This window comes from Pistacia vera, unplaced genomic scaffold (genome assembly GCF_008641045.1).
Source record: "Pistacia vera cultivar Batoury unplaced genomic scaffold, PisVer_v2 Contig325, whole genome shotgun sequence".
In the NCBI taxonomy this organism is placed as follows: Eukaryota; Viridiplantae; Streptophyta; class Magnoliopsida; order Sapindales; family Anacardiaceae; genus Pistacia; species Pistacia vera.
Genome location: NW_022196141.1, coordinates 246,750 through 260,952, shown reverse-complemented (window position 1 = coordinate 260,952; position 14,203 = coordinate 246,750). Strand labels below are relative to the sequence as shown.

The window sequence follows — 14,203 nt, the reverse complement described above, 5'->3', positions numbered from 1 at the left end:
TATTTAACATTTGCATTGCATGTTAGTAGCTCCAGTAATGATGATTTACAAGATTCATTATTTATTCATCTTGTATATGTAAGATTTACATGGAAATTCTGTCTTACTTCCTCAAAATGAGCTTTTTATCACATTTGTGCAAAGTCATATCTGAAAGTAGTGAGATCCTACAATTTATCTCCCATCTAAAATAACACTTGTTGGCTGTCGCCTTTTAATGATAATTTCCTCGCTACCTTCCTGCGAGCCATTAAATGACGTGGGCTCTAAGTACAGAATTATTCATAGGAATAATGGCCGAGATACCTGGAATTTCTTATTAGTGCTTCTATAGTAGCGTTCTTTATCACATAAAAGTAGCTTCCACATATGAATACATGCATAGGTCTGCAGGTTACCATAGAAATTCTGAATAATTTCTAGTATTTAGGAACTAAGTCCCTAACCAGGATTACTGTAAAAAAGAAATTAGGGATGCCGTGTGGGGTGGTGAATAGCCAAATAAGAAGCTACTGCCTTTTCAGCTAGGTTAGTGCTCGACTCACGTCTTTGCTGCCCAATTTTTAAGGGTATGTTTTAGAGATGTTCAGATTATATTGCATGTAGGAATTTGAAAAAGAAAAAGAAAATTTCTGATATAGTATCTCTCTTTCCCTCTTCTACTGAGTGTGTCTACAGTTACAGCTTGAAAGTTTACAGATTATATTACATAGGTAGAAGGACAAATATAATAGCAAGGTTGTACCTGTGATTCTCTGAAAAGTTGCTTACAGACAGATAAAAGGAATAGAGAATCTATTCTATAATGTATCGACAGTTAACCGAATTTGTAGAGCTGAAGTTGGAATTTTCAAGAATGCTTAGTAAAAATTGTTGTTACTAGTCAAAACTAATTTCAAAATATAGAATACCTTTACATTCCTCTTGCTCTACCCAATTTCAAAGGCAAGGAATAGAGTTTGATTTAAGTGGAAGGCATCTAGGGGTCAGAAATCCTAAGTGCTATGGTTAGTGACATTAAACCTTTTTCAATGACAAACAGCTCACTCACTCTTAGTCTTTACATGTAAAAAAGAAAAGGGTGTTTAGATTAGATTCTTCTTTCCTGAGTAGAGACTCTACAAGACAAGTGATGCTAGAGAAAAGAGATTTTCATTAAGCCCTTCTTAGTAAAGTGTGACAGTGACAAATCTGAAAGGCCCCCATGTGAAGAAGCCTGGATGGGTTTTGTTATGCCTAAAAATTAAGTGTTAAAAGACAAGTTATATGTTTCAGACCCATACCGTCTCAGAGATATTTTATACCAATCCTATCTCATTTTAAGATAAGGTGGATGAGAGTTTTCGTGTATAAGACAACTTGCAAAATCACTCATTACATTGACCTCAAAGGTGTATAAATTGACACCTCTCTTCACGAAAAGGAGGGCTGGGCAGAGAGAGAGCTAGACAAACATTTGAGTTTCATTATTTCTCTCTGTAAGCAAAAATTTTCTTCATCTTGTATGCTTTACATGCAATATCATAGAAATAATCAAGAGAATAATAAATAACAGTGGATTAAGATTTGCTTTAAGTATCCGAACCACTATAAAAACCTCTTGTCAATCATTTATATGTTTTGTAAACATATATAATTTCAGCTCCAGATTCAAATCTTATGAATTATCACGTGTAATTTCTAAGATCTCTTAGCATTTTGCACCTGCGAGTCGTTGGTGTCAAAATCAAACATCAACATGTTCAACTTTCAAGTTCTTAGATTAGGGTTTTGGGTTTTAAGCATACCAACCATTTCCGATTAGGGTTTGTTGGGTGCCTATTTTTTCGGTTAAATTTGGTAAACAAACTGAAATGGTCCCCAGATGACTCAAAACGGAACCGAATGAACTGATTTGTTAAGGGCCTACCAATCTGCTCTACTGAAAGCTAAGGAACAAGAAATGGAAACATCATAAACACAACTGAAGGAATCCGATTATAATTAAACTGTTTCTTGTACTAACTCTTCGATTTGCATAACTAAATTAACTTACCCACCACCATAATGCTGAAATTACTTGCTCCACTTTCATTTAATGATCAAATGCAACAGTTCCACTTTGATGGGTACAATGCAAATAGTCTTCATTTCAATCCTATCTTATTTACTTTTTGTTTTTAATTACAACCTTTTAAGTGGAATTCGAATGACAGTAAAATCCCAACAAAAGGGTAAATAAAAATCATAAATACATAATTATGATTTAATTAACACTTTCTAATGATTCAATTCATCTCCCATTCATCTAGACTCGATTTGTGGTTAAAAGATATGAATTAAACTTTGTTTGTTAACCTTAATGGTAAATTAACATGTGGGGTTGTCTTGGATGTGCATATTAGAATTTAGAAATGAAAATCTAACACGCAAGGAAGAGGGAAGTGATTCTGTGAAGTGTCACCAAATCAATTATCAAATTGATGTAATTGTCAGCATATGAGGGTTGGCTTTTAGTATTGTTGGAATTTTCCCTGTTTTTCTCCGCTAAATTGATAATTAATAATAAGGCTTTGTGCGGTTCCACCAAGCACAGGTAGCAGATATAAATTACGCGTGGTCCGCTTCTGGTCCACCCATAGTCAACCTGTTCAATAACGATGTTTCCGCAATTCCGCTTAAACAATTATCACACGCCACCCCTGTTTTTTTTTTTTTTTTTTTTTTTTTTTAATAATAGAAAATTTACCTGAACCTTAAATAATTTTTCGAAACCCTTATACTGAGATTCCTTATTAGTAAATTTGTGTATTATTCACGAATTATATTGCCGATCATATAATTTATATATTATTCATGAACTATTTTATTAACCCAGTCTTATTATTCACAAATTATATGTTTCAATCGTATTATTCGTGAATTATTCTCATATTTTTTCCGTATCCGAATTTTTACCGAATTTTTATAAACATATTTTTTACTATTTATCGTATCATACTCGTAAAATTCCCATACCCTTTTTTTATTGTAACCATATATTTGAAATGCTAGATAGATTTTAATCAAATGACTCATGAAAAGTGCTAAAACTAAGATTGATATTGTCGTATTTTTCAAAATGTATTATTGATAATGTACCATATTAAACCCGTATTGTATTTTTTTCATATTCGAATTTTATGACAAAATTTTTACAAACGTATTTTTCACTATTTACTGTATCATATCCGTAAAATTTCTATACCTTTTTTTTATCATACCCGTATTTACTAACTAGGCTGAGATCTAGTAATTACCCTATTAACTCAAACTTAGAATTATAATACATTCAAAAGTATCAATTAAATATACATTTAAATAAATAAAACTTAGAACTATAATACATTCAAAGTATCAATTAAATATACATTTAAATAAATAAAAATTATGGATAAGTGTGTTTAACATTAGTTACTACTTTATACTTACTAGCAAGCTATGAATTCATCAAAATTTATATTAAAAGTTTTGTTTTATTTATTTTAACATATTACAAAAATACTACAATTTGAAGGCATCCGATTCTAAACTCCTGAATTTTATAAACAGATATATGAATTATAATATTCTTATTAATTAACGTATTACAGCCCAACATGTAAATAAATACAAAGTATATATTTTAAATAATAAGACCTGAAGTCTTGTACGATAAATAGTTTATTAAGATCGTATATTATACGCATAAAAAAACAAATAGAAAAAGCAAAACGACAAAACAAAATGGATCATCCGACATGTAATAATATAATCTTAGAAATTTCTTTGCAACTGGCTTGCTCTTTCGAGCTGTAATTCTCTCTTCAATATTAACCCTTTGATCATCAATTAGATTCACAGTTTTTGGAATCAAACGTACAGAATCTGCTAAGAAGAAAAAGATCCCAAGTGAAACATCAAGTCTGTCAACAAGTCTGTCTTTAGTCTTTCACTTTATTAAATGAAATCTCTCCTCGATTTCCATGTATCCACAGCTCGATTTCTGTTCTTCCTCGCAGTGGGTCTCAGTCCAAGTTTCTTAGCAAAAGCTTCAGTCTTTGTCTCATAGACTACCATTGTTTATTTTGTTTAACTCTCTCTTTTCCTTTACGTTCTTCATAAAACTCCAAACCTTCTAACTTATTTTATTGTTTTAAAACCTTTTTGTTAACAGAAACATTTGATGGAGTTGTGAGATCACCAAATCCAATACCCAGTTCTTTAAATCCTTCCATTTTTGTTAACATTTTCTGAAAGTTTTGAGCTCTAAGCTTTTTTAATGCTTCCAAGTCTTTGAAACAATATAATGTCAGTTCAAGAAATGTCCCATGTTGATATAGAGCAAGGCGGTACTGAAAATGATGGCCACCACCGCCACTCAATCGCCGGAAGTGACGTCAGCGTGTGCTTTTCAGACGCCGAGGACGGTGGCTCATGCTACTCTCAGTTCTACTCAACGACAGCTGGGTCCTACGATGAGTACAGTTTTGCCTGCGTTTCCGATGCCGCCGTTTCGAGGAGGGTATCTTCAGTTTCTTCATCATCTGATTGTTCAGTGGAGATTGAAAGTCAAGGGGGTGAAGTTGAAATAAAAGTGCACATGGATAGTAGTAAAGTGGAGGGAGAGAAAGATTGTAGGATTTGCCATCTGGGTCTTGAGAGTAATAGCCATGAATCTGGGATTGCTATTCAATTGGGTTGTTCTTGCAAAGATGATTTAGCTGTTGCTCATAAACAGTGTGCTGAGGCCTGGTTCAAGATTAGAGGAAACAAGTGAGTTTTTAATGTTCATTTATTACTGGTCGAATCAAGATTTTTATTACTTGTTTTGGATTTTTTTGGGTTTGAATTAGAGCTTAGTTAGTTTCTGATATGTTAAGTATAATGCGTTACAAAATTAATTTTGTCAACAGAAAAAGAAGAAGTTGATTGGAAAAAAGTAAAGCAAAAGAGTAAAGCATTAGGAGGTCCAGCGTCATATTATGCTTAAACACAGTGACAGTTGTTTGATGTTGTGTCTTTTTTTCTTGGTTTAGGAATCTCTATGTTACTCTTCCTGGTTCACTTTCTTTTTGTGAAAGTAGAGATTTGCCCCCTGATTGGATGTGATCTCGGTGGCTGATTATTGCTTGCCGGTGCCGCCTTATGCTTTTTCTTTTTTAATTGATTTGCTGAATGTGGACTCTTGATTTTGCAATTTGCCCAACATGTTTGGTGATAATTGACCTTTTTATAGATGACCAACTCAAAGTTAATATAATTTTTTATACTATCTGTGATTGTCAAAAAATTTGGCATATTGTGCACTAATTTTTCTGTGTTATGCAATCCTCTGGCGGCAAGTCACCCACTATGCTATACCATTGGTTAGACCTCTGCAATTAGTTGTCTTTTTGGATATTATTATATAAAATATGGCTGAAGTTATGCCAATCACTTGATCTGAATTCTATTTTTGATCCAAATCAAACCCATTTGCAGTTTTTTACTGTATTTGCCTTCAGCTGCAGTTTTAATTGCAGCTGGCAAACAACTACATTTATCTTATTTCCTTTTTCATGAGAGAATTTTGTTGAACCACCTCTGTCACATTCAAATTAAAGAGGAACTTGGAGGTGAAGTTTTCTATTGATGCTATTAGATGCAGGCTATTTGTTTAAAGAGATTTAGTTTAGGAGGGTAGTGTTTTGTACCTTATGTTTCCATGCTGGAAAAAGCTGATATCTCTGATGCATTAGGTTAACTCTATTATTCTGAGACTCCATTGATGTATACTTATGCGAATGTGAATGCGCATGCGCATGCGCATGCATTATTTTTCCTTTATTATCACAATGCCGGTTGTTATAGCTTTTAAGGGCTGCATCAATGCATATCAGATGGCTCATTATGCAAATCATAATAAAAACATGCCTAGACCAGACAGCTCTGGCTTTGTAGTATTTATTTCCTGTTATCTTCAATAACTCTGTCATAGTATTTATTCCCTGTTCTTGTACTTGGACCTTTAGTGCATTTTTTATGTGCAACCTTTTTTTGATGTTTTCAGTGCTAGTATTTATATTTATTTGGTCTAATTGATATTTTTAGGACCTGTGAGATATGTAATTCTATTGCGCGCAATGTTGCTGGAGCAACTGAGATGGAAGCTATAGAGCAGTCAAATGAGACCAACAGTGCCACTGCAATGTCTTCGGTCTCAGCATCAGCACACCATGGCGAGACTCGAAACTTCTGGCATGGCCACCGCTTTCTGAATTTCCTGCTCGCTTGCATGGTATTTGCATTTGTCATATCTTGGCTCTTTCACTTTAATGTGCCATCGTCATAGGATTTTATGAAAGAATGTTTGAACGAAACCAAAAAAAAAAAAAAAAAAAAAAAAAAAAAAAAAGAAAGAAAAAAGAGAACGGAATATAAGAAGGGAAAAAAAAATTCCCATAACTGAGACTGCAGAATTTGTTTTAAGGCAATGAGTAATGCAGGCTCTAAATAGTTTATCTATACTTCTTTAATTTCATCTTCTGCTCATACAGTAGAAGTTTGTTATATCTATAAACGCACATTCCTCATATCAAGCTTGTTGAGCTTTTTCAATGGAGGATATAAAGTCAGCATATTGTTTTTTTTTAAAATTCCAATTTGTACTTGAAAAGTTAATCTGATTATACACTTTCTGTTGCCACGCTGAGTGTATTGTGGTTCCTTCTGCATTTTAGAGATTCCTCTTTCTGGTTGTGATGTGTTCAGATAAAATAAACGTTGTAACACAATATGTTGAAAGTTCGTTTTACAAGAAACTTAAACACAATTTTTCTCCAAAAATTGACAAGATATATAAATATAATTAAGGTTGGTGACATAATAGAATTCAATAAAGATTGGCTCAGAATCCAATCTCACAAACTCTTTCTCACAATCTCTAATATTTTGTTGATGAATTTTGAATTATGAGAAATTCATCTACAAAAATCTGAGAGCCGGACCTAGGGGTTGTAAGTGTAATATTGTCCAATGGAATAATATATTGATGGCACTATTCAGATTTTGGTAGTGGGAGGTGAGCTTAAGCACGTCGATTCCTGGGCTGTGAAGGATTTATTCCCTCCAATTTTAAGCTTGAGAAGCATATTCTTGTCACTATTAGACAAGAACCTGAGAATGGTATTAAGCGTGGGATGTAATTGTATTGCACATATAACAATCTGAAAAAGTCACTATTCTAAAACAGTTTTATATTAAACTCCACTCAAATTTCAGAAGCGTTTAAATATTCTTCCATGTATTAAATTAAGTTGCAGGAATGAACATAGAAAATATTATATGTTCTGTAAACTCAGATGTTACAGATAGACCCTTCACCAGGTAAAGGGGCTGCATAAATATAGATATTACCACAACAGAAATAATTATCAAAGAATTCTGTGACATCACAAAAGCTCAAAATGGAAAGAGATGAGACATGAGGCATGGCCAAATAAATACAAGAGCCTGAACATAACTATGGGAGAAATTAAAACAAAACAAAAGAGAAACCCTATACACTTTCAATTTCTGTTCCTTTTAGCTTCCAAAGTTGTGCCATCTTTGAGTGTTTCTTGTGCATCATTCTCCATGCCAAGGCTGAAAAGGCATGCTGCTTGAAGATATAAAGAAGTGGGCCATTCAGGAGACACCACCTGGGCTTGCATAGCATCTCCAAGAGCATCTTGTGGCATGTCGTTCATCAAGTAACACAAGCAGCGCCTTGCATACACTGTTGGCGAAACCATGGTTCCCCCGTCAATGAACTACACAAGAGACAAATATAACTTAAGCTTCTCATGCAAACAAAAACGAATACTCAAACTTTCATATCCAGCATAAATCAAATCTAGAAGATGCTTGACTAGATAGTAAGCATGTAGCAAACATTACAAGATTCAGTTCAAATGGGCAATGTTGTGAATTTATCTATATTTATCTATTTTCCTCTTATGTGTCATGTAATATTGTGCTTAAACATGTCTGGTTTAGTGGTTTACGACAAATTGTTGGACCAGAATAATTTCAAATACCGAGACTCACTTGTGTGTAGCAATCAATGGCAGTTGCAAAATCCTTAGCTCGAAATGCAGTATCTCCTTGTTTCTTAGAATTCAAGGTCTCCTGCATTTGATTTGTCCACATTTGGAAAGAAAGCTGCAGTACCAGAAACAGTAATTTAGAGCTATACACAAAAACAAAAACCTTTTTGAGATTGTTCAGAAGAACTATGTCCAAGATAAATTTCTTATGTTTAAATAACAGTGATTCAGACGAAATCTCACATTGTTGACCAAACATCACCATTTTGTCAAAAAATGCATTATATAGATACATTTTTCACACTAAACAAATAGATGTCAAGTCTAGTAGAAGAACCATCAAACCTCATTGGCAACGCCTTCATCATCCTTGTATCCAGTCTTGTCTAATATTTCATGGATGGCAGTGAGATCCATTCTCAAGCAAGCTTCACCAAAAGGTGTCAATGACAATGGCTTTGCAGAAGATTCAGTTTCATGTGGAATACCCATCAGAACATGTGACAGAACCTGCCAAAAACATGCAATCAGATATAACATGCAAAGTGTCTTTATTTGGTTTTCAAACCCTTTTTATATGTAAGGACTAAGAGTAACACCACTGTGGCAAAGTAATTTCACTGTTACCTTTATGAACAAATAGTTAAACATTATTTACAGGACATTGGGAGCAATGCACGCATGGATTACAATGATAATTGCAAAATAAATTAATGCACACAGAAAAGATATAACTGAAATAAATGGGTATTTTGGATCAAGGAATGGATTTCCATAAACACAAAGCTACCAGGTTTGAAGGAATTTTTAAATCAAGACAACTTCAGGCACTTAGGGAAGGAAGTTTAATCAAGTAATCAACTATTGTATATACCTCTGCTTCTTTCTGGAGTGACATGAGAGCGGTGACAAGAGACTTTACATTTGGCCTCTCTCGAGCTTCATACTGCAGACAACGAGAAGCTAACCGCATTAATTCAGTTCCATCATCATTTGAACAATGGCCCTCCAAAGCTGAGTCCATTAACATTAGGAAATTCTTCCCACGAATCAAGTCAAGTGCCTGCAAACAACAAACAAATATTAAGTGACTAAACATGTAATAAATACTTAATAGTACTTTTAGTTTTACAATCACACCTTTTCTTTTGGCTAAAAAAATGCATACTCTCTAATTCTAAAAGGAATAATTATAGAAGAGGAAAAAGTTACATGGCTAGGGGGAATATGTTTGCCACTTAGAAGATCTAGTAACAAGGTGCCAAAGCTGTACACTACACTTTCTGGTGTCACTCTGCCTGCCAAAAGATGCACATATAGAAAATCAGCTTTAGCTTAAACTGAGACCAATGATATTTAGATAATGAAGTAAGCAACCATATACAAATCTAATCTTTTCTCAAGGTCCTATGATAGACTTCTATGTTAAAAGTTTGTGTGACAATAAGTTTTAACTTTACATCTTTCTCCAGCATATCATTATCATTGCGTAAACCTATACCAAACCAACATCCTTCATTATTTGAAAGTTGGCCAGAAGTCTGTACAATATCAGCAACTATTTGAGATTTTATTAATAAAGTTTATTTTTATTTTTAGAAATTATCCTAGTCCTGTGTAGGTTTCCCAGAAAAAAAAGGGTTTCATTTATATAAATTATAAACTGATTTGACATTCTAAACCTTCATAATGGATAAGTAAAGAGGGATAAAAGCTAATGAATTTTCATTACAGTGGGACATAATGTTGCTAATACCATGTTATCATTCACAAAGATCTAAAATCCTATCTACAATGACCTGTTATTTCCCGCCTATTCCATATCCCAATATGTTATTACCAAGAACAATATGTCTAGGTTGCTAAGTGACTGCTTCCTATCTTTGAGTAAATATCATATCAAGTAACATAAATCCAATTATTCCAGGAAACTGTGCATACCTGTTCTCAAGTACTCTGGAGGGGTGAAAGCCAAGTTTGTGCTGTAACTTCTGCCATCTCTGCTATTTTTCATGAGGCCAAAGCAAGAAAGCCGGGGATTACCATCCTGCCAACCACCAGTTTCAATATTATCAGAAAGACATTTTAATGGTCTGATGAATAAACAGAAACTGCACAAAAACAACTTACCTTATCAAACAAAATCCTGTAGGCATTGAGATCATGGTACAGTGCCCTTCCTTTGCTGCCGCAATATTCCAGAGCTTGGGCCAAATACAGTGCCACCCTCAACCTCATAGCCCATTTCATGGGCTCGGTCTCCCCTGTATCAGTTTGACCATTAACAATCATAAAGGAACAAATTCTAATAGAGATGGACCAGGATACATGCTCATCATTATATGAGATTGTCTCACTCATAAATTAGTTATTCAGATTATAATTTCACCATAGTTTTCTTTTTAAACTAAAAATTGCACTAAATCATAACTCTTAATTAGCATTGTTAGGGTGATTAGACGGTATTTTTGTAGAAAGGTTTTAAGGTCTTCCAAGTAAAACCACTTTCTGTGAAAGCATTTAAAGTGCATTTTGATATGTGTTTCACAAAAGTGCTTTTTATTACTCAAAAAGTGCTTTCCCAAAAAGCATCTACCAAGCCAGTTCCCAAAAGTCCTTTAATTTATTTCAGCCAAACAATATAATCTAGATGTACAGGTGATTTTGATCCCCCAAACGCCCTACTAAATCGGTATATGAAATCAATGCCAATATTTACGTCCTATATCTTCTACAAAAAAAAAAAAAAAAAAAAATTGCGTAAATAATCTAGTTGATCAAGTCCCTAGAACTCCTACCTTAAAACAAAAATATAGATGCATTTCAAATGTATTTATTTTGCACAAGATTCAAATAAATTAAATTATGAAAAAACAAAAAGCAACTCACAGTGAAAGAGATGTTTTGCAAGAGTATCATTCGGCATAAACTCCGCAACCAGCAATCTCTCATCGCCTTCATAGCAACAACCAATCAGATTCGCCAATCTTTCGCTCCTTAAATTCCCCACCGACCTCGCCTCCTCCTACACCACATTTAAAGACTTCATTAACTTTAAACAGCAGAAGAAAAAACAATATATATATAAACTCCGTAACTAAAACATAATTAATAATCGGATTTAATTTACGCACGAGGAATTGGCGAGAATCGGGCCAGGCCAGCTTGTTGAACCGCTTAACGGCGATCCAACGGTCATTGTCCAGCTTTCCTTTGTACACAACGTTAGGAGCCTTTTCACCGTGTTCCGATATTATGTTCTCGGGAGAGAAACCACCCGTGGCGGCTTTCAGTTGCTCCAAACTGAAGTCAGTGAAACTCGGCCATGAGTTGCCGTTATTATCTGCAATAAAATTACATAAACACTTACGTCCTAGTTCCTACATCAAAGTTTACAAAAAATGCCACACATAGAGAGTAAAAAGTACCGAGATCGGAAGATTCAAGCACTCCGTGCTTGAGGTGAGAGTGGAACCAACAGAGAGAGAACTTAGAGCAGCGAGCTCCCATTGGATACCGATCAGACGGTGTGTAGGAGCAGGGAGTAAAAAATGATCAGACGGTGTACATTGCAACTGCAGTGAAACTGAAAACAACTGTGCGTTTTCGCGTAAATAAAACGAAGTTGCAATTTTTGGCAGAGAGAATGAGAAGAGAAGAATTGTGAATCCAAGGTTTTATTTAATTTTTTAACTACTACTGTTTCTCAACTTACTAATACTATAATAAGTGTGTATGAATCAGAATTACAATGTGAATATTTTTTAATTTAATTAATTTATCTCATTATCCATGTGTCTTTCCCACGCTTCATGTGTGTCTTTTTGGCTTCACCTTTTTTCTTCTTTCTGCAATATCAATCATTCTCTGTTTCTATTTTATTTTAATTATTTAATAAATTTTGGCGGATAAATCAGGCGGCGCGTGAGGGTGGAATCAACGGTCGTATTGTGTAAAGTCAAAGTAAAATAAATAAATCGAATAAAATCAAATCAGATAGCGTAATTAGATTGGGTAATTGATGGATTAATGAAATGATGAAACTTTGAGAATTAATTAGTCTAGTCTTTGTCTGTGTGTTAAGTCCTTTTCATCCGATTATAGTAACACCGTTTACTGGGATTTATTTTCTCCTAAACTATTTTTATTAATTTTTTCCTACAAATACAACATTATAACTTATAATTGATTAGATAAAACTCATTATTGAATAGGTAAGACTCATTATAAATTGATTAATTACAAACTGTCAAATTACATTAAAAAGATAAAATTAATGAAAATGGTTTCTTAACGTAATATTACCTTTATTTTTTGTGTCATGGTATTTATTATCATATTATAAAGTCGTATTCTTCTTAGCTTGTATGATTATTATAACAACTGGAAAGCATATGGTATAATATTAATAAGTATACAGTATACACAGCGAATTAGGCCCAGTTGCTAGACTATTTGATTGATTTTTTGAAGAATTCAAACTCATAATACAATGGGGTTTGGTTTAGTTGAAGCTGACAGTGTCTGTCTTATGTATTGTAGATTTCAACTTGACTAGTGGTTTATTTTGGTCAGTTTCAATTTCTGAGTGACTCCGGCCATCTCCAACCCAACGTCATTTGGTGTAAGGTATGGAAAATGTGCTCCAACCTAATACTAAAAACTATACTGAATTAGTGTAAGCAAACAGTATCATGCCAAATTTAGTGTAATACTATTCATCCACACCAATTTGGTGTGGCATTATTCATCTACTATAAAATATATTTTATTTTCCCATTTTTGTTATTTGTAGTTATGTTAGTTTAATTATATACTAATATTTATAATAATAAATATTAAACTACAATACTTCAAAATAAAAATTAATACTAAAATTAAAACAATTTAGCATTACAGTAGATTAGTTCCGAATCCTCTAAGATCATCAAAATACTGGAAAGAATTAGAGTTATTTTAAGATCATTAACCTTGTTGTTGAGCTCTTTTTTGCATAAATTTTGATTGTTCATTTTGAAAAAACTCACACAAACTTGGATCGGTTATGAAATTTAAATCTTTGAATAAAATTTTATTATCTTCTCGATATTTTGCTAAAGCCAATTTTTTCATTTGGATTTCATAATTTTGTGCCCTAACTGAGTTGTCCTGATTGAAAATAGCAGTGAGCGGTCGGTTTTCTTCTTGAATAGTTTCAATTTGGTTTGAAACTTCTTCATCATTTTCCCTTTTTAATTTTGCTTTCTTCACCCCAATAGGTCGTTGAGCTGAACTACCTCCAATATCTTCATCATTTATGTTTAGAGAATATGACGACATGTCACAAGATACCAATTGGGAAGATTTTGAAGTGGGAGTCTATGATTTTTGTGATAATAAAAATATCATTCCTAATATTTAATTAATATATACAAAAATAATTAATAAAATAAATTAATTGTTGATTATTAATAGAAAGAAAAAGAAAAAAAATATTCTTTTCGGTGTAGTATTTGGTGTAATGATGGAGATGCAATAGTGAAATACACTAAAAATCACATCATTTGGTATAAAACTTACACCAGTTTAGTATTTGTGGTTGGAGATGGTCCATGCATTGAAGCAAAGAACTCAACATTAGCGTGAAGGCTGTCATGCTATATATCTTAACAGCAGAATCAGATGACATAAAAGTCAGAAAATACATGTGATCACTGGCTTTGATATGGGCGAGAGCCCAGAATATCACATGCAGAAACTTCATTTTACTTTTTTATATTTTCACGTCTCCAGCATCACATATTTCGGAAATTTTCGCCGTTCAGAGAATGTTACCAAATCAAATCAATCATCAATGCATTGATGATGCAGAAGTCAAGTGAGCCATCAATCCCTAGTAAATATCTCTTAGAACCAAAATGCATTTACCAAAAGAATGCAAACAAGATTTTGAAGGTCATTAAGTGTACTGTTTCTTCACTGGGCATCTAAGATTTTAGGTAATGGAACAAATTTCTTTTTTCTTTCTTTCTGTTTTGGGGTTTTGGTACAAAATCAGTGCAAAAATTGTTGTGATAGTGCGCGACAAAATCATGCATAAATAACCCCATAAAACATCCCGATGATGCGCAAGGCAAAATTTGGGTGAGAAATAAGAC

At 33.5% G+C, this 14,203-nt stretch overlaps 2 protein-coding genes across 2 annotated transcripts; one reads left to right on the top strand and one right to left on the bottom strand.

The window, feature by feature from the left end:
• The first annotated feature begins 3,835 nt into the window (after positions 1–3,835).
• On the top strand, positions 3,836–6,617 carry LOC116137436. Its single transcript, XM_031423121.1, has 2 exons — positions 3,836–4,773; positions 6,091–6,617. The coding sequence occupies exons 1-2, from the start codon at positions 4,307–4,309 to the stop codon at positions 6,329–6,331; spliced, it is 708 nt and encodes a 235-aa protein (XP_031278981.1). The 5' UTR covers positions 3,836–4,306; the 3' UTR covers positions 6,332–6,617.
• A 646-nt stretch (positions 6,618–7,263) lies between these two features.
• On the bottom strand, positions 7,264–11,687 carry LOC116137434 (serine/threonine-protein kinase BSK6-like). Its single transcript, XM_031423119.1, has 10 exons — positions 11,495–11,687; positions 11,201–11,409; positions 10,956–11,091; positions 10,197–10,330; positions 10,008–10,113; positions 9,279–9,364; positions 8,941–9,129; positions 8,412–8,576; positions 8,068–8,181; positions 7,264–7,790 (listed from the first exon to the last, which is right to left on the bottom strand). The coding sequence occupies exons 1-10, from the start codon at positions 11,574–11,576 to the stop codon at positions 7,548–7,550; spliced, it is 1,464 nt and encodes a 487-aa protein (XP_031278979.1). The 5' UTR covers positions 11,577–11,687; the 3' UTR covers positions 7,264–7,547.
• Positions 11,688–14,203: the final 2,516 nt, after the last annotated feature.